The sequence below is a fragment of the Dermacentor albipictus genome, chromosome 1 (genome assembly GCF_038994185.2).
Source record: "Dermacentor albipictus isolate Rhodes 1998 colony chromosome 1, USDA_Dalb.pri_finalv2, whole genome shotgun sequence".
NCBI lineage: Eukaryota > Metazoa > Arthropoda > Arachnida > Ixodida > Ixodidae > Dermacentor > Dermacentor albipictus.
This window is the reverse complement of record NC_091821.1, coordinates 366,738,410-366,758,987: the sequence shown is the minus strand read 5'-3', so window position 1 is coordinate 366,758,987 and position 20,578 is coordinate 366,738,410. Positions and strand designations below refer to the sequence as shown.

Below are 20,578 nucleotides of genomic sequence, written 5' to 3'. Positions count from 1 at the left end.
GAGCTCGTTCCCGGTTCTGCTTGCGGCGTTGCTGATCGAAAGCTGCCTGTTCCTCAGGAGTACGTATGACGCGCGGCCTACCCATTTCGGAGCCGGAGAGAAACTGCTTCGGGTGCGCTCGGCTGTGACGGAGAGCAGCGACGTCACTACTGACGCAGCCAAACACGCGCCTCTCTTTCTCCCTTTTTTTGCGCATTCTTATGAGGTTCTGCCGGAGGAGTTTTTATCTTACATGCGACAGACGGACAGACGAATCGGTTACCCATATACAGCTTCGCTGGAAAAAGAAAAAAGATCAGGAGGGTTGTTATTTAGGTCTATAGGAAGTACCACGTATAGTTTACATGGGCAGAACAACAAGTCTATAAGAAATAAAAGCGATCTGTAAAAAATCTGTCCACAATTTAGTGTTTTTTTTTCACTTCGTACACTTTCTTTTAAGAAATGCCAGCAAAATTTAAGCAAGGTAAATCACTACAGATAAATTGTACGCTTAGATGGACATCATTTGCAGGGAAAACCAAAGCAATTAATTTACAGATGAAGCTAATTGCACTAATTAACTGCAAAGTTAAAAACTGTACGGCACTTGTCTATATCGGGAAGTGGGAGGGAAAAGGGAATCGTTTTAACAATTTCATTACCCGTTTCTATGTTTCAAAATGGTCACGCAGGCCAATATAGTTGGCATCAAATTATGCCTTTATTGACCGGACCACGAACGCGGCAACGCGAAGCATGCCTCTGTGTACAACCTTCCTGTGATATAGAAGAGCGGTGTTTAATGAAGCTGCCGTAGCATTTCCTTTTTTCCACGAGCTTATTGCGATTAGTGCTTTTTCGCAACTCTCTATCAGAAGCAGTCAGGCGGACGGACCGCTTTATGGAAACGATATGGCAAAGCTTCATTTTACGCCACCCAACCACGTACATATGTATATATATATATACATACATACATACATACATATATATATATATATATATATATATATATATATATATATATATATATATATATATATATATATATATATATATATATATATATATATATATATAACCGGGGCTTGAACCGCGCGAACACGCTTCGCGGCGCAGCGCACGTAGTCAGGTAATATGAACAAATTATTTGGCGGGCTACGTGGCTTTATAGAAGTGTAGAAGGATGTAACTAGAATTTTAAGACGATTCCCTTCAACTTTCCAACATAAGCATGTACCGTAAAGTTTGTAGCTAAGAAGATAATTGATGTAATTAGTTTAATTATGAATGAATTGCTTTTACTTTTCTGGCAAATGATGTTCACCCATGCAGCTAATTCATCTGTAGTGACGATATTCGAGTAATACTTGCGGGCCTCTTTTTTAAGTGTACGAAGTTAAAAAAATAAGAGGAAGGAAAAGAACACACACAGACCCATGGTGTAAGCTTATTGAATTTTAAAGGGCGAGCCGCTGGTGACCCGTTCGTTTACCATGCTTCCATTGAGTTCGTACAAGAGGCGCACTGTCCTCGGCCGTCTACACGAGAGAAACGCCTGATGGCCAAGTTACACAAATTTATTCGTACGCAAAGTGCGTTCGTACGTGCCACGTGCGCGTATAAGGGGATGTCTTAGGGAACTGGGACGCCCAGAACCTTGTACAGCGTGCGGTAGACGTCGCATCCTTGGCCGTGGAAGTCCGATCCGATGCTGGCATTGACCGCACGCAAGAAGACGTGCAGCGGCTGCTCCTTGGTGAACGCCGGCCACTCGCCGCCTCCCGGCACTGCAGGCTTCCTGCGAGACAAAGGCCAGAGCACTTCTATTTACAGGCGCCACGCTCAGTGCCTCGAGCTCAAGGCCCAAGGTCATAGACCTTCAGTAAGGAGCTTGCCAGCTGAGTTACTAAGTTCAAGCTAACCCACAAGCAAAACGCCTGCGTGGAAGAAGTTTTACGCCTGCACAGATGCTGGCTGCGTACGAGCGCTAGAATGGCCCGTGAAGAGCTGCTTAATTCGTTTTTACGACGCCGGCTGTGCAGACATAGGCCAGCCGACGAAGGTGAGCGCCTGCCTTTCATCCTTGCCTAACGCAGAAAAGCTGAACGATTGTTTGTGGACGCGAAAGTATTTGACTTTCATTACAACGCTTGAAACGGGAAGTGACAATGTTAATTATAGTTATTATTAAAGTACACAGCCACGATTATTTATTATGACTCATTAGTGACTGCGAGCGACTGCTTAGCCGTATTAAGGATGAAGCACTGTTATGAGCGAAGTAGATATGGACGAAACACATGTAATATGCTGTGCAAGACGTATAATAAATCGTTCGTCGTATTGTGTCTGTGGTGTCATAGCTTTCTTATGAATAATTTTGTCCCTTTTCTCACTTAAGGTTCTGTGATAGTGTTGACATCCGATGACATGGTTTCCTGTTATTGCCAATTGTCTTATAAATGAGACCTTTCGTGATAAATTATGGCTATTTATGCAAGTGAAATAGTGTAGACGGCAGCATGTCGGGGGCATAGTCCTTGCACATCGATCAGGACAACTGTTTAGTAACATCTGAACGATTCTTGACCGCGGCCCTTCCTGTCTTCTCTCTTTCTCTCTCTCTCTCTATCGCGGCGAGACGTACGTGGTATAAATTGTTCGTCGAAATTGATTAATTTTGTTTTATTCATGCAAGTGGAAGTTGCGAACAGTTAAGGGGAAAAATAAGGTGGCGGCACTCAATGCTAGCTTACATCATATCCGCGGATTGGCCCAAATAGTAGCACGGCAAGCTGCTTACCGCTTGCTTGCTTGCTTGCTTGCTTGCTTGCTTGCCGTGTGTGGTGAAAGCGAGTGGAACGTGTTTCACACTGCGAGATTTGGCTCAAGGAATTTTCGGTTCTGTGTCAGGGACATAAATCCTGCAATTACACAGGGAGATGCCGCAGGTCGCTGGCATTTAAGCATGCTCGCTAAAGTAACAGTAGCAAGGAAGCTATCATTAGCCTACAGCCACAACTGTGTAGCTTATACACGCTGCCCTAAACGGGCTGCGGACCGTTTGCTCTAACGACATCATTATGCGCAATTAGCGGCGTTGTCGGCGACCACTTCCTTCGTTCTTGACCAGAGGCCTTTTGTTGGCGCTCATAAAGTCGAGCAATAAGTTATCTGGCCGGCTTCAACTTACGTCCTGCTCTTACAAAAGCGAGTCCGCTCGCAACCGCAGTTAAGTGGAGCTGAAGACAGCCAGGTAGGCTTCTGCACTGCCAACATACCGGCTGATAATTTGGAACGAAGCGGGACATATGTTGTCCACAGGGTACTTCACTTCGTGTCAAGAACTTGCCGTTCGACCTACACGCGCCAGCAGGCCCGTCAGAGAGATCTATATACAGCAAGACTTACGCGAATGCTTGTTCACGAGCCCGATAGCATCTCAAACGCGGAGCTGGAATGGTTCCACGATCTTGCAGTGCCGAAGCGAGGCTCCGTTTCGGGTTCGCCCGCGGCATGTTTGGTGCGTTTCATCGGCGCCAAACAAACTGTGCCCTTCAGGGACTCCAACAAAAGAACGTGGAAACCAGTGTTGAGCGCGTAACCGCGTGGTTTCTATTCCTGAGATGTTTTCTTCGAGCGTTCTGTACTTGCCTTTCCCGCGCCGTCAGCCATTGCCTGATGTTTTCGCATTTCTTGACTCCAAAACAAGACCTTCGGCTAGATTTCGAACAATGTGGAGAGACTTGCAGGTGCTAAGTTCACGGCGACCGTAACGTTTTTAGTGCCTCAGAGCCTCCTCGGACAGAGCCAAGGTCACTGTTCTGCGCGCTAAGTCGTACGCAAACTTTACGCCTGCCCCCCCCCCCCCCCCCTTCCCCGCCTGCTGATTTACGGTGCGTAGTAAGCAGGCATCCAACAAACACTTTCACACAGACGTGAACGTGGCAAAACGCCTCGGGCAGTCTATAGGTTCTGGGAAGCTTCCGTAGTTTTCCCCGTAACGTACAACATACGCCGGCGTTTGACAGGGTCATCTGTTAACGTAAAACAGGCGCTACCTTTGTTGAACAGAACGTTACCTGCTGAATTTATTTTCCCTTAACAATCAGACAGCTCTTACCTGGCTCCTATGCGTAAGCCTGGAAGAAGAATCGCCGTGCCAACTCAGTATATTTAACTATTAGCAGACGTAAGGCAGCGTAACGACTCTGTTAGTAGCAAGAAAGGCAAGGAATAAACAAAAACGGAAAGGTTTCAAGGTGCCATTCAAGTTTCATGACATTAAATGAGTCCTTATCTTATAAGCTAACTTAAGTATAAACCCTACCGTGACACTACTGAGATAGGTCTCCCAACTTTTATACCGTTACGTAGACTTTGCTGTACAGAAGTTCACAGGAGTTGTAGCAGTAATTTACTTCCAAAATGCTATTAGATTAGGCTTATCTTGAAGCCAGGAAACCTTCAATGGGACACAGCTCTCGCGCGAAAGCAGCATTAATTGTTTCTGCTTGTGACAAGCTCGTACAAGAAACAGTTACCAAAAGGTGTGGAAAGTCGAAAATTTTGCGTACCCACTGTCGACGTACGAGCCTATGACTTGCATGCAAATTCGACTCTGCTCTCGATCCGCGTCCGAGTAGCGTTCGGGAAAGCGGAAAGGCATTCCAAACGTGAACTGGAGGTCTTCGTAATGTGTTGCACCCATCCAAGGTGGCCAAAGGCCGCGCTTGTATCGGTAGTCGAACACGTAGAAGTACACGGGACGGTTCGTCCTGGCGAACGCCTCGGAGTAGAATCTGGTCGGGCAGAAGATGACAAAGTCACCCAGGGTGTCCATCAGCGCTCGAAGGTTTCCTCTCCAGTCAGAGACACCGGGTACACGGCGCAGATAGCTGCCGGTGATCATGGACTGCGTCGCCTTGGGCAAGAAGCCGAAGTAGTGGCGCGCTGCGAAGTCGGCTACCTCTTGCTTTCTCAGTCGGGGCCCCGACGTGATGTTGGCAAATGATGGTCCCCGAAAGTAGACGAACATGCTACCTTCCTCCGCCATGCCTCCCGCAAGAATACTCTCCAGAGGAATGAACAGGCCTCGGGCAATGGCATCCAGCTCTGGCAGCGGAAAGTAGTCGTCACCGTGGGAAGGAGTAAAGGTCACGAGCTCTACGGAGAACTGGGTTTCTTCAGCATCGATTATCTTAGAAACGGGCGTCATGCGGAGACATTCCACGACCTCCTGGGGATGTGTCTTTGACGACGGTTTCGACTGGTCCAGGCAGCCAACGTACTCGGCGATGCGATCGGTGTACGCGTGGCCCACGACATTCTGCGGCGGTACCAGCCAGTAGTTGCTTCCGCTGGACATGATAGCACGATGAATGAGACCGGCGTTGCAAGGCGCGACGAGCAGTGCACCGATTCCTATCGAGCCGGCACTTTCGCCGTACACGGTAACTCGGCCAGGGTCGCCTCCGAACTGAGCAATGTTGTCCCGCACCCAGAGAAGGCCGAGGTGCTGGTCCCAGAGAGCGTAGTTGCCGCTGGATGAGCCCGGACCAGTGTAGAGAAAGCCAAAAGAGCCGACTCTGAAGTTGATCGAAACGACGACGATATCGCCAACAGCCGCCAAGGTTTTGCTGTCGTACAGGGACTCCGAGGCGGTTCCTGTTCTGTAGCCCCCACCGTGAATCCAGAAGAGGACTCCCAATGGCTTGGGTCTTCCGAGGGGGCTCCACACGTTCAGGTAGAGACAGTCCTCTTTGACTTTGTCCCTGTTTACCAGCCAGGGAACCGGAGGAAAAGAACCGTTGGCTTGAGCGCAAGGGCTTGCGAACTCGAGTGCGTCCAACGTCGTGGGATGCCATGATTTTACCGGCACTGGTCTCCGAAAGCGCAGCTGCCCGACAGGCGGTTCCGCGTACGGCATTCCCAAGTACCGTGCCACGTCTACGCCGTCCACTTCTTCAATGGCACCCCTTACATGGCCGTTGAGCGTCTCAGTCGTGATGTACCTCTCTGCTGGAACGCCGGTCGCAGCGATGAAAAGAATGAGCAGTGCTGCTGGGACAATTAAGAGCATGGTTGACTGGCGCACAGCTTGTGGTCCACCTTCGAGTCGTGTGCGGTCTCTCGTGGCCTATATAGGGTGCGCCTTTGACAGAGAAAGACGAATGTTCTGCTGACAGGACTCAAAGTTAACGGTCCGTATCGCACGAAATACCTTCAGGAGCCTTTAATCGTTACTACACGTATACGAGCGCACTGAACCTTGCATTATTAATGAAGGTGAAGAACTTTGTCTTCGCGCACTAGTGATTGCCTCGGAAAGCCACAATTAATCATTGCCAATATGCTCCTGTAGGCTTTTCGTTATCCACAGCAGAGTTAAATGTAACCAGTTCCCAATTAAATTTCTGCGAAGGGATTCAACGACGACTGTATCGAGTTAATTACACGGTATTTGGCAACAAATACTTTTTGCTCGCCTAAATTCAATGTAGGAGTGCGCACCAGAAGTTGTGTGATAATCGCCGTTTCGCTCTTTAATAAGCAAAAGTTAAGTGATCAACTCTAATTAGTAACGTTAGCACGCACATCACAGTTGTGACATTGGTGCCTTTCATTGCTTGTGCGCCTATAGTAGAAGACATGTGCACTTAGTAAAAATCCCGACAACACCACTTTAATTGGTTACCAACACGGCATCATTAATTGATTACCAACAAAAGGCATCAGTATTCCACCTATAGTACTGCCCCACGTTCCCCAAGGGTAGCCTTATGGGAAGCGGTAAGCAGTATGCTAGTGCACTACGCCGTAACTTTGGGGATGGTCATACCGAAATTCGTGATCATCTCTAGATAGTCAGGGGACTCGTAGTTAACAACAAGCATACTCTTGTCTGAAATTTATGGCCAGCGAAGTATAGTTAACTCATTATTACATTTTATTCGGGCCAATTTAATGTCTGCCGCTCCTCTAAATATTGACCGGCGGTTAATTATCACTCTCTGAAATTAATCGTTCTCTTATTACTTGGAGACAGTCGTCTATCAAACAACCGGTGTGCCATAACTTTTCACGAACAGAATACTGCAAATCGAAGAATCACTTTTTTGTACATCCCAATGTTTCAAACAACGTGGTGCTAACGTGTAAGATCTTCCAAGGGATATGAAGCGTTTAGAGGAACACAATGCGTCTAGGTTGCAGCTCATCGTTGGCTTTGGCAGTGAGGAACCACATAATATTGGCGACTGCTCTGAACTGGAGCTGTATGTTAGAGTGGTCACGCGTGGGTGCGCAACATGTCTTGATGCTGCAACGTTGAAATGTTGAAAAAAAATGGCTGTGGCTTACCTAAGGTTAAGCCCAGGATGCGAAGCATACTAGCCTTTATTTTAGTTGTTGAACCACTGTTTAGCCTGGTGAACTGCTGTTGCTTGGCTATATTTGGTTCGGCTAGACGAAGAAACAACTCATGCGTTACTCTGCTTCGCCTTCAAGAGTGGAACGCGACAGCGTTCCCGTCGACCCGCCAAGGGGTGTAAGACAATGGGCTACGGCGCAGCGACTACGCGCCCCGCATTGGACGCGGTGTCAGGATTGGGGGCTCAATCCCATCGTCCGTGGTCCTTTGCCAAGATTGGAGTACGGCATGAATTCGAAGGTAGCTGGCCCATGCCGTCGTCCAACTTATTTACGCTGAGATCGTTGATGAAGTGAAGAACTGTTTCTCATCGAGAACGAGGAAAAGGGTTTATTTACAGAAATTAAATCAGTCTAACAGGACTGCTTGAGAAACAGAGTAACAGTCCAACATGACTGCATGAGAGAAGTGACTCAGTCTAACATGACTGCTCAAGAGAAGTGTCCTCAGCATTCGCACAACCACAGTTTTTATACACTCGATCCGCCGGTCCTACGACGCGGCGACTGTTCGTTTACTCATCACCAACTCGCCGCGGCTCTGCAGATCAGTTTACAGACACAAAGGCAACCGCGCTCTGATGCCCGACGACGGCGTTGGCGGGGTGCCGAAGCGTGAGACGCACCAAAATACGTTGTCCCCACGGCAGCTTGTCCATGCGTGTCAAATCAGCTCCGCGTTGGGGAACTCCGGAATCATTGTTCACACACGCCGAACTAGTCCCGTCACAATGTCGATGGGGCGGGTGGAAGGCGGCGGATTCCAGCGCAAAGGCCGCTTCTTTGAACGCCTCCCAGCTGCAGCGACGGAGAGGGAGAGGTGCGCGTCGTGTCGCCCTGTCGTAACTGTGTGGCAATCTTGTTTCGCAGCTCGCCATTCTTGACAGCGCCTCCATGGCCCGGAAAGTCTCGACTGTCTAGCGCTGACAACCGCTAGGCAGGAAGAGAACGGCTGCTGGTCAGGGGGGGGGGGGGGGGGGGATTGATGTCTTGGCTCGCAGCGACCACTTGTGCATTGATGTCACCGCCCCAAAACATCCAACAAGGACAGGCAACTGCAAAATGAACCCCACAACACGGCTCTGCGCCGAGATGACGTGCATTGGCTCTCACTTTAGACTCGCTAGGCTTCAAAAAAAACAACAACATAAGTGCAGAAACAAAAAACAAAAAAAATGCTACATTTCACTATGCCAATTTCTGAAGCAAATTCCTGCTGACAAATTCAGCAATTAATGGAGGGAATTCTGCTGAATGAGAGAGGATTTTCTTCGCCTAAAGAAAAGCTAACACTAGTAACCCCAAAATTTAGGCGGGACCCTCAAACGCAGAATTCAAATTAGCCTGCTCAAACCATCCGCATTGCTATGCAACTTTCCCTTCTTATATCTAACGGAGAAGTTGTACTCTTGGAGAGTGAGGCTCCATCGGAGCAAGCGGCCGTTTTTGTGTGACATTTGATTGAGCCACGTCAGAGGACAGTGGTCGGTCTCGAAGATGAACTTCGCTCCGTACAAGTAACACGACAACTTCTGGGCGGCCCAAACCAAACAAGCGCATTCCTTCTCTGAAGCGCTGTAGGCTTCCTCTCTTACATTTAGTTTACGGCTGGCGTAGAGGATAGGATGCTCCTCGTTATCGTCGCCGACCTGACTAAGTACCACGCCCATACCTCTGTCGCTTGCGTCGCATTGAACTATGAATTCCTTTGTGTAGTCTGGCGCGCGAAGCACAGGGCGAGAAACCAATAGCGTTTTCAAACTTTGAAAAGCGTTCTCTTTGTCCTTATCCCAGTGTACGTTACTCGGTGCTCCCTTTCGGAGGGCGTCTGTTAATGGACTTGCCAATTGCGAGTAATTCGGAATGTACCGTTGATAGTACCCCACAAGTCCCAAAAATGAACGAAGGTCCGTTTTCGTGCGCGGCTGAGAAAATTCTCCAATCGTAGCTATTTTCAGCTCAGCCGGCCGTCTCAGGCCCTGACCGACAACATGGCCCAGATAAGTAACCTGCGAACAACCAAACCTACACTTTTCCGCTTTCATCGTTAAGCCGGCTTCCCTCAACCGTGAGAACACCTGTTTGAGGTGCGATACGTGTTGTTCCCAGCTGTCGGAAAAAATGGCCACATCATCAAGATAAGGTAAGGCGAACTCCTGCAAGTCCTTTAGGACAATATCCATTAACTTAGAGAAGCTAAACGGCGCGTTCTTCAGCCCGAAGCTGAGTGCGAGAGGGCGAAAAGTGCCTACAGGCGAGATGAATGCGGCATAGCGGCTGGCACTTTCTGAAAGGGGAACTTGCCAGTACCCCCGCACGAGATCTATAGTTGAAATGTATTTAGCAGCGCTAACTATTTCAATTCGTTCCTCAATGTTGGGTATCGGGTACAGCTGATCCCTAGTGATGGCATTTAACTTCCTGTAGTCAACACACGGACGAGGGTCCTTGTTAGGGGTTTCTACGAGTATTAGCGGTGACGTGTAGTCACTCTCAGCGGGCTCAATAACTCCCAACTCTAGCATGCGCTGTATCTATGCCTCCATAATCTCTCTCTGTCTTGGAGACACCCTGTAAGGTTTTGATCTTACTGGTTCGGTAGAGGTCAGCTCAATTTCATGCGTTATCAGTTCGGTTCTACCCGGCCGATCGCTGAATCTGTCGAGATATTCCCCTAACACCCCTTTTAGCTCATCTAGCTGCTCGGGTTTTAGAGCGTGCGAGCTTACCGAGTGCTCTACTACTTCTTCTAGGCCGATTTCAGAGTTGGAGGTCGTCCTATACTCCTTAAACTTGGTACCAATGCCATCCGGCTCTTTGACGGTATAGTTAACGACTCCGCTCCGCTCTACATACGGCTTCATCAAATTACAGTGATATATCCTCACTTCCTTCCTGCGACCGGGCATTCTCAAAGCATAGTTAGTATCTGAAAGTTTGTGCAACACTTTAACGGGCCCGTCCCAGTGAACTTCAAGCTTGTTCTTTCTTGAAGGTTTGAGGATCATTACCTGGTCTCCGGCGTTAAACGTACGAAGCCTCGCATTCCTGTCGTAATAGAATTTGGCGTTCTTTTGAGCTAGTGCCATGTTCTTTCCGACTAGTTCTTGGGTTGCGCTTAGCCGTTCCAGTAAATTTAGCACGTATTCAACCACGGTTGGACTCTCCCCTCTTTCCTCCCACATCTCTCTTAACATTCTCAGTGGAGAACGGAGTGTCCTCCCATACACTAGTTCTGCTGGTGAGAACCCTGTCGCTTCATGTGGAACCGTTCGCAAAGCAAACAAAGTTGCCGGCAGACAGTTCTCCCAGTCCTCCTTGTGCTCGTAACAGAGCGCACGCAAAACTCGCTTAAGCACCGAATGCCACCTCTCTACACTGTTTGACTGAGGGTGATAGACAGAACTGTGTATTAACTTTACCCCGCACTTTTGCAAGAATGTGGAAGTCAGTGCGCTCGTGAATACTGACCCTTGGTCTGCCTGAATTTCGGCTGGAAACCCAACTCGTACAAACACTGTCAAAAGCGCGTCTACTACTTCGGTGGAGCTGAGCTCTTTCAAAGGGATTGCTTCTGGAAACTTGGTAGCCGGACACAGCATGGTAAACAAGTACCTGTAGCCTGACTTTGTTTTTGGAAGAGGCCCTACCGTGTCTATTACAAGCCGTCTGAAAGGCTCTGTTATTAAGGGCACTACCTTCAGTGGAGCTTTCCATGTCTCCCCTGGTTTACCAGAACGCTGGCAGGCGTCGCATGATCTCACAAAGTTTTCTACATCTTTGAAACAGCCAGGCCAGTAGTATTCCATAAGCAATCTTTCCTTTGATTTGTTTATGCCTAGGTGGCCGGACCACCCATTTCCATGACAGAGACTCAAAAGGTCCTCCCTATACTTATTAGGTATGACTAACTGATCTAAAATCCTACCCTTTCGATCTCTGTAATGCCGATACAACAATCCTCCTCTCTCATGTATCGTTACGTTGCGCCTAGCAATGCCTTCTTTAGCTGTGTCACGTAATTTAGCTAAGCTCTCATCATTCTTTTGCTCAGCTGCCAGTGACTCTCTATCCACGCGTAAGAGTTGATCAAAGTTCTTTGAGGCCGGTGATAATAACGACCCTGTCTCGCTTGTGAGCGCGTCTGCTTGCTCTTCCTGCAGGCTAGAACTCTGACACTCTAGTGCTACGCTCTCATTGAGGTGGTCAGCTGGCAGGCTCTCCTCAACTGTTCTTTTGTCCCTCGGGCCTAGCTCGGATTCGGGTATTGAAGTTATCCCCTTTTCTGCTTCCGCTGGAGGAGCTTGAGCATTTTCAGCCGAAAGCGCCGCGATCTTACGAGCTTGGCCTCTGGTCAATGCCTGTACTATGCCCTCTTCCAGTTTGAGCCCTCTGTCACGCAGTAACTGATTCGAACGATTCGAAAAGATGTAGGGATACTGCAGTGACAAAAATTTGGAAACTGCAGCCTCAGTCTCTAGCTCCCCGAATGGTCCACTGATTTTGACTTTGGCCATGGGCAGACACACGCTGTGTTCTTCTACAACCTGTTTTATCCATGCTACTTCTCCGGTGAAGTCATCTACCATCACGTAAGACGGATGGACAATGTCCAGCGTGGCGGCACTGTCTCTTAGCACTCGGCATGGTTTTCCATTAACTTGCAGGTCGTGGAGATATGGACTTGAAAGCTCCATATTCTCATCTTTTTCCTCCACGTAGGAAAAAACTACGCTAGACTTCTCGCAGTTTACAGCTATATGTCCCAGTTTGTGGCATTTGTAACAGCGAATTGGTCTAACAGATTCGAATTTTCTTTTCTGTTCTTTTTGTGCGGTTTCTCCGTTAAGTTTCTCCTCGCTCTTTTCTGCGGGCTTTTCCGCCATGTCTACAGGCTCGGATCGTCTAGTTTGCGCACCCTTTTTGAACGGAAATGGTTTCCGCGGTCCATTTCGACCGTCCCAGTTTCCCTCCTCGGCGTTCAACTTTCTACGGGTTGCGTACTCTTCGGCTAATTCAGCCGCCCTTTCCACAGTGTTTACATTACCTTTGTCTTGCACCCACAGTTTCACAGCTTGGGGGATGGTTTTGTAAAACTGCTCTAGACACATGCATTCAATGATCATGTCTCTGCTGTCGTACGCTTCCGCGCTTTTAAGCCACTCGACTAGGTTGGCCTTTAAGCTATATGCAAACTCCGGATAGCCCTCGCTATCTTTCTTGCCTGTGCTCCTAAACCTTTGCCGAAAAGCTTCGGCTGAAAGGCGGTATTTCTTCAGGAGACTAGCCTTAACTTTTGCATAATCATATGCATCCTGCACACTCAGTCTGGCGATTACTTCTGCCGCCTCACACGGCAACATAGACAGCAACCGCTGTGGCCATGTACTCGGACCGAAGTTCATCTTCTCGCAAGTCCTTTCAAAATTGCTTAGGAACAAGCCTATGTCGGTCCCGACCTCAAATGGCTTTAATAGCCTGTCCATGCGGTACGATTCTGCCTCACTTGATCGTTTCAGAGCGCCTTCACTTCCTTGAGGCAACTCCAGACGTTTGCTTTCAAGTTCAAGTTGCATTTTCCTTAACTGAAACTCGCGATCTTTATCGCGTTCCTCTCTCTCTCGCTTTTCTCTTTCTCTTTCCCATTCTTCTCTTTCTCTTTCCCGTTTCTCTCTCTTTTTGAGAAGTTCCATTCCCATTTCAATATCTTCCTCACTGGCCTGATTGGAAATTAGCTCCAATAATTCCGATTTGAGCATTTCCTTGCGTACATCTAGGCCCAGTTCCTCACCAACAATCAACAACTCGTCTCTCAGCAGTGTCCTTAACTCCATGACTGCTGCTTTACTGCCTTGATTCTGCTCTCTAAATCTAGCTAGGAAAACACAATCTAGCTAACACACAACAATCTAGCTTCCCTACTGTTCTAAACAGAACAACCCCAAAATGAAGCCTAGAGAGTCAAAGCAAAAACCAAGCACTCACCGCAGATACAGCACCATGTCGCAAAGTCCATCTCACCGCTGTCAGCCAGTTGTCAGGATTGGGGGCTCAATCCCATCGTCCGTGGTCCTTTGCCAAGATTGGAGTACGGCATGAATTCGAAGGTAGCTGGCCCATGCCGTCGTCCAACTTATTTACGCTGAGATCGTTGATGAAGTGAAGAACTGTTTCTCATCGAGAACGAGGAAAAGGGTTTATTTACAGAAATTAAATCAGTCTAACAGGACTGCTTGAGAAACAGAGTAACAGTCCAACATGACTGCATGAGAGAAGTGACTCAGTCTAACATGACTGCTCAAGAGAAGTGTCCTCAGCATTCGCACAACCACAGTTTTTATACACTCGATCCGCCGGTCCTACGACGCGGCGACTGTTCGTTTACTCATCGCCAACTCGCCGCGGCTCTGCAGATCAGTTTACAGACACTAAGGCAACCGCGCTCTGATGCCCGACGACGGCGTTGGCGGGGTGCCGAAGCGTGAGACGCACCAAAATACGTTGTCCCCACGGCAGCTTGTCCATGCGTGTCAAATCAGCTCCGCGTTGGGGAACTCCGGAATCATTGTTCACACACGCCGAACTAGTCCCGTCACAATGTCGATGGGGCGGGTGGAAGGCGGCGGATTCCAGCGCAAAGGCCGCTTCTTTGAACGCCTCCCAGCTGCAGCGACGGAGAGGGAGAGGTGCGCGTCGTGTCGCCCTGTCGTAACTGTGTGGCAATCTTGTTTCGCAGCTCGCCATTCTTGACAGCGGTGAGCGTCGAGCAACGCAGCGTTCGGCGCGGCAACGAAATGTGCGCCTGAGCAAGCGACGCACGCCTGAGCCTTAGAAACAGCTCGTTTCTAAGGCAACACCACATTCACTAGAGGTGCTTTTGTACCGCTTTGAAGCATCGTACACGTGGCTCAGTGGTAGCGTCTCCGTCTCACACTCCGGAGACCCTGGTTCGATTCCCACCCAGCCCATCTTGCAAGAGTTGAGCCAAAGCCACCTAGAAAATCAGTCTCTGTAGCACGCCGCAACCTTCGCTTCTCATTCCAACGAGCCGCTCTGTCTCCAGGAGGCATCTCACCTCGTGAGTGTCTAACAGAGGCAAGCGCAGCTGTTTATATACCGCCGCGACGCCGCGAGCGACGGCGCGAGCTGGAGCCCCGTTTCTCCTCTGTCGTGACGTCACGGTGTCACGTGTATTGAAGGCGACACCGCCGCGCCTGAGGAGCTGGGTTGAGCTCTCGTGATATGCTTCGCATAAAAATCGTAGGAATGTGCTTTACGAAGCAACATGAAGGCACCTTCTCAATGGAAATAGATTTGACTGACCGACCAACCGACCGGTTGGTTGACTAGTTGCACCTGGCTATAAACGACGTGGTTCTCTACACTTTATAATCAATTTCAACCGCGTGGAGGCCTTTAACAAGTGTAAGAAGTATAGTTTATCGTACTATATAACGTGCAGTATATCGGGTAAGGATGGTCGCCAGCACTGCGTGTGTCTTTGTTGCTAACACAAACCTGGAAACTGATTCACAGAGCTATCTTTTAATAATAGCAAGGGTCATGCTTTACCGGTAAGTTAGCTATCACCTGGTTATCGTGTTGCTGGTTGTCAAAAAGCTGTCCGGAGCACACCTTCCTATATGAATGTATATCTTCGTGAACTCGGTTCAGGAAATTTCACATCTCCGTATCCCAACTCGCAATCGCAGGCAAGTGACACGCAGAGCCGAAATTTTCGCGATCCCGCCCGCAGTGTTTAAAGCTATTCATCAGGAAAAAAAAGAAAGCACGTCGCAGGCCTGTCGGGCGCGCTATGTAGTCGGGGCAGAACCCTTTTTCCGGTGTGTTTGTTTTCCTTGAACCCCGAGAGCGGAGTGCTTGCGAGCCGCCAACGCAAGACAGTGCCGCCGGCTGACCTTCCTGCAGCGTGCTGCCTCGTCGAATAGAGGAGTGTTGAACGAGGGCCGTTCTTCTGCGGGCCCTTGCGTAACGGGCACCGCGCTCTGGGCCCGGCCTGCTTGCTTATCTTTGACGCCAGAGAAGACCAAAAGGACCTGCCGCCGAGACAAACCATATATACACGGCTCCATGGCCATGCGACCGTTGCAACAAAGATATGCGCGACGGCGACGCCTCTGAGGATCCCAATACGGCGAGTCTTGAAAGCACGCGCGCGAATTGATACAACGTATTAGTCAACCTTGGAAATCATGTGCTCGTGAGATCGCGAATAAGCGAGATGCGCTAATATTACGTAACTCATGGACACTTTCTGCAAACGCGTTCATGAACCACGAGGCGCCATTCATTAATTCCAGCATACATTGCAGTTTATTCCAGTCACCCCCACTTACAATGTTGAAGTAGCGGATCAAAGAACTTTCACTAATTGCCTCTTTATTTATTCAATAAGCGCACATGTCTTAATTGCGAAATTGGGCCCGCATTCACAAGAAAGATCTTACGCTATAGTATTGGTCGCAAGAGAAAATTACCGCAGTCTCGTATTCGTTACTTCAATTTGTTGTTCCAAGGAAAATTGAAATCCGGAAAATCAGATGTTAACAACGATGATTGCGCGAAGTTATTTGTATACAGTAATATATTTTCTGAATCGCACTGCAGTAATGAAAGCTGATGTAGATGAGATGGGGATTATAGGACCGTCGGGGCATGCTACTGCAAGTGCATCTGCATATTCGTTTAAGGCTAGACCTTTGTGGCCTGGCACCCACACTGAACGAACGAGACGTAAGTGTCTTAGGAGAAGAGAATAGACAGCTTCTAATGAGTCTGACAATTTGGATGTGGTTAGTGAAGGACAGACAGACAAGCAATCAGTTAAAATTACGGCTCATGAAAGAGATGATGGTAATTTTCGTAAAGTTAAGAGAATAATTGCCAATAATTCCGCCGGAAAGATAGGCGTGTATTCAGGGAACCGAATGGAAAAAGACCAATTGTGATGTGGTGACACAATGTCCACACCTGCCTTTTCTTCACAGATGGAAGCATCAGTTGGTATAACGGTCTTTGTATCCAGGTGTGCAAGGCGGTCTTCCAAAATACTATTCAGATATTGATAGGGCAAATGCTTAGCATTGTTTCGTCCCCTTGGAAACATTTTCCGCCCTCATCGGTTTCACTTTTGCGCAACAGTAAAGGCCCAAGAGGAGCAAAAATTGTGGCAGGTATTGCCCGGCGATAAATTTGTATATATAGCCCGAAGAAATAGACCTTTTAGGAGATGCTTGAGGCACCAAGCTAGCGTTATGGTATATTTACCAACCAGGTATTAGTTTGGAATTGCGTTACTGGATCACTGTCCCATCTTTGAGCATACGTCTCACAGCTCGTTCGTCTGATAGATTCGTTGCCTCAAACCGTATAACTCTCCGTGTACACTGACGATATTTGCATACGGGCGTCAGGCGTGACACGAGTTAAAGTTCGCGCACGACTTCAAAAGGCCTTCGAATGCGTTTACAAGTTGTTTTATTACACGCAAAGCGATTACGCGTCGTATGCTTCGCGCATTAACGGCGAAGCTGTGCCGAACACACGAACGCACCGGTTTCTTGGCGTCGTCATCGACTGAGCCTTGTTTTGGAGCACTCACGTCTCGCACTTCACAAAGTTATTGACCGCTATATTATGGGCCTTCTCGCTTTTCTCAGTATGAAGTATACTGGGGCGCTTCAGTGCAGTCAACGCTGCGACGGACTATTTTTGGGGATTCTTGCTGTACAGCTTGCCCGCAGTGCGAAATACTTGCACTACCAATATCGGCAGATTTCGGGGCTCGCAAGTCCAAGCCCACAGAACGTGTTGTGGTCTCCTGAGAAGTGCATCTTTCATCGCGACAGTGGGCACCGCCCGGGGTTATCCAATCGCACTCTACGTCACGGCTGATACACTGAAAGAGCGCGTTCAGCACCCGAGCTGATTGGCTTCCCTCGCGGCCTTTCGCTCGCGTGCCAACAGTTAGGCCGCATTCAGCATTCGCCAATGCCATTCCGAAACATCAGGCCTATTCACGAATAGAATTCACGTCTGCTATGTGACCGGCGGCACCACTGTGGTGTCTAAACTGGTTTAACATTGAATGAATTATTCCTAGTGTCAAGCATAAACATGGAGTGCTTTTACAAGCTTTCAACAAGCAAACTTGAAGTAGCTTTATAACGTGCACGAAACGCGATAATCTGTTTACAAAGGTGGTTCCGTGAAGTTCAACAGCACTGCGGCTCCAGTCATCATCCAGGCAAAATCTACTAGAATTAAAATAGAGATATCTTTCGTGACTACATGGACGGGTGCAGAACTTGCGGCACTCAGTTCTGCACTTGAATTCATGACTAAGGAGCTACCGCAGCATTTGACTGGTTTCTGCTTCTCCAAAGCAGCCAAACACGCAAAAAGCATACAGAGTGCAATGCGTCACGGACAGAGTAAAAAACTGATCGCAGAGATTCGACAAATTTATCGCCACGGTCATGACAAGGAACAATGTGTGCTTTTTATGGGTATTAGGGATATGGCGGTGCCAACCGGATTGCCTGCGCCGACGAAGCCACCTGTTGCGCACATGAGAGCATGCAGTCAGTGGGTTTTTGGTATTGTTTTTGCGAACTGATATTCCAGCTGGGCCACGCTTGATTTCCTATCAAGGTACATTGCCTCTGTGGGACTCGAACGTGGCGACCATGCTTACATTACATTCACTGTCCTTGGATATAGAGAAATAGAGAAACGAGTAAAGGCAGGGAAGTTAACCAGGTGGACGTCTGGTTGGCTATGCCCTGCTAGGAAAAGTGGGACGAGCAGAAGGCAAAGGCAAAATGAGAGACTGTTCATGTACAGAGACCCTGGATCTACAGCTACAATTATATCGCCTGGGTCGCGAACGCGATGTCAACGGACTACGTTGTGTAATTTGTGATTCAGCACCTCACTTATCAAGTGCTACGCCTTCCTCATTGGAATGGCCTAAGCCCATGTGCGACATATGCGGCTGTGACGAGACATTCACACGTTTACTCTAAATATGTCCGCCCATGCTACAGTGACAAGAGGCTAGTAAAGTGCGCAGCGATTGACAGACTGGAGATTCGTTTACTATCGCAATAGAAGGTTCTAGGCCGTTGTTTCAAGTGGATCTCCGCTCATGAAGCTATATCTACGCTGCTGAAGTTCCTGAGTTGTACGGCCTTACGTAACATACTTTAAGAAAATTTCGTGCTACCGCTGAATAGTGTACCTGGTTCTTCCACTTTTTGTGCTCCTCGCATCCCCCCCCCCCCTAGTTCTGTTTCCCTTTTCAATGCGATTAGCATTGTTATGATGCTTCACGCATATACACCCCTCCCTCCCCCTCTCTCTCTCTCTCTCTCTCTCTCTCTCTCTCTCTCTATATATATATATATATATATATATATATATATATATATATATATATATATATATATATATATATATATATATATATATATCGCTTCCCGCCTCCTAGCAAAGGGCTCTAGTCGAGGATCGTCAGCTAGCCGAATGAATAACGCGCGTTGGTGAGTGAGCTATACTTAGTATAAAACACTGTCATCCGGGTGGCGTGGCCTCGTCAGGCAAAGTATGCCTTTTGCCACGTCACCCTGGACAACCTTTTCGTTGTCTTAAATAAATTCTGAATGAATGAATGAATGAAAGTAGAGGACTTGGAAAACCAACAGCTTATTGTTTAATCCTGTTTTTAGCGCTGTTTGTTTTCCTTGCCAAGACAATTGTGGAGCGTTCGATAAACGCGGAACTTAACTAAACAAGGGCGACTGTGACGCAAATGGATAGTTTTCGTAGTTGACGGTTGATGGAAGCAGTACACGTCGCGGTTAGAGTAAATTGTTAGAAGGTTAACATAACATTCATAAGGCGTTTCGCATGCCGAACATTTTTCTCGACGACTTGCTCAGCGCCTTTTTAACACGCAGTCTGTTGGCCTTGTTTCCTACATGTAATCATGCAATGAATTACATTGAAGCGTAGGCTCTGGAACCCCGTTTACGCACGACGGCGAACGTGTATATTGAAAGTATACAGATGCAGTCGTAAAATCTTGGCAACTTGCCAGAGCGCCGGAAGCTAGTTCACGTTTACGATTCAAGAAGTGTAGGTGGGCAAGCAACAACGAGGTGACGGACATGGTGATGGCAAGAAACTGTGGTCATCGGTGAACTGTTCCCGAGGCGCCATAAATAAGCGTTGAGAAGCCGAAACGTTAGCAGGCCCGATTTATTTTTGACCTCTGCTGCCCACTACTGTTCTGCAGTCCGCAGCCCGAGCTGTGTCAGTGACCCGGCAGATGATAGCTAGCCCATACTAAGCCTCTTGGAGAAGCTCCGTGCGTATGCTCGGACTCCGAGGAGCCAAGAGAGCGTAGAACAACGTTGCGAAACCAAAAGTGTATTTGGGAACTGTAGTTTGCGTAAGGAAGAGGAAACTTGCTTACGGGGGAAGGAGCAGTGAATCGGATACGACGAGGAAGAAGAGTAAAAACTCTAAACGTCCCCGTTCTCTCTTGCTTGCTTGCTTTTTCCTTCACATGTGAAGGAGCAAACAAGCAAGCAAGAGGGAACGGTGCTCCGTCTCGTTTCTTCATTACAATGGCGCAGTCGGCGAACAGCTAGGTTTAATGCGACCTAGCCTTAAACACAGAACTCGGAAGCGTGTTCCTACTCCACCGCCAGGACTTTAGGGATCACACCGTGATTCCACAGATGCAACTGTAATAAAGGCGTTCGCAACCTAATTTTTTTTTATAAAACAGACACTGTCGGAGGCAGCGGTCCGGCAAAGGCAGAGAACAGAGCCAAAGCCTCGAGCTTCTCAACCGTTATCTTCTTCTTGGATGAGCGGCGCACTTTACTTCTCTAAGTATTGGTAATATTCTTCACTACGCAAATAATACACGCTTTCCTGGCCATGGATTCCTAGAGAGACGCTACTGCCCGGCTCGGGAACACTGTCCTTGGCTTCTCGGCCTGCTTTGCAAGTGGACAAGTGCTGTAGTACTCGCACTCACCATCGCATGAACTCGCCACAGCACCCCGTGATGACTTCCAGGTCTCCACGGCGGCTTTCGGTTTGGGCAATGCTGGGAACATTACCCAAG

The 20,578-nt window shown here is 48.3% G+C and overlaps 1 protein-coding gene across 1 annotated transcript; it reads right to left on the bottom strand.

The window, feature by feature from the left end:
* Nucleotides 1-4,525: 4,525 nt before the first annotated feature.
* LOC139054983 (cholinesterase-like) lies at nt 4,526-6,067 on the bottom strand. The gene has a single exon (XM_070532688.1). The coding sequence runs from the start codon at nt 6,065-6,067 to the stop codon at nt 4,526-4,528; it is 1,542 nt and encodes a 513-aa protein (XP_070388789.1).
* Nucleotides 6,068-20,578: the final 14,511 nt, after the last annotated feature.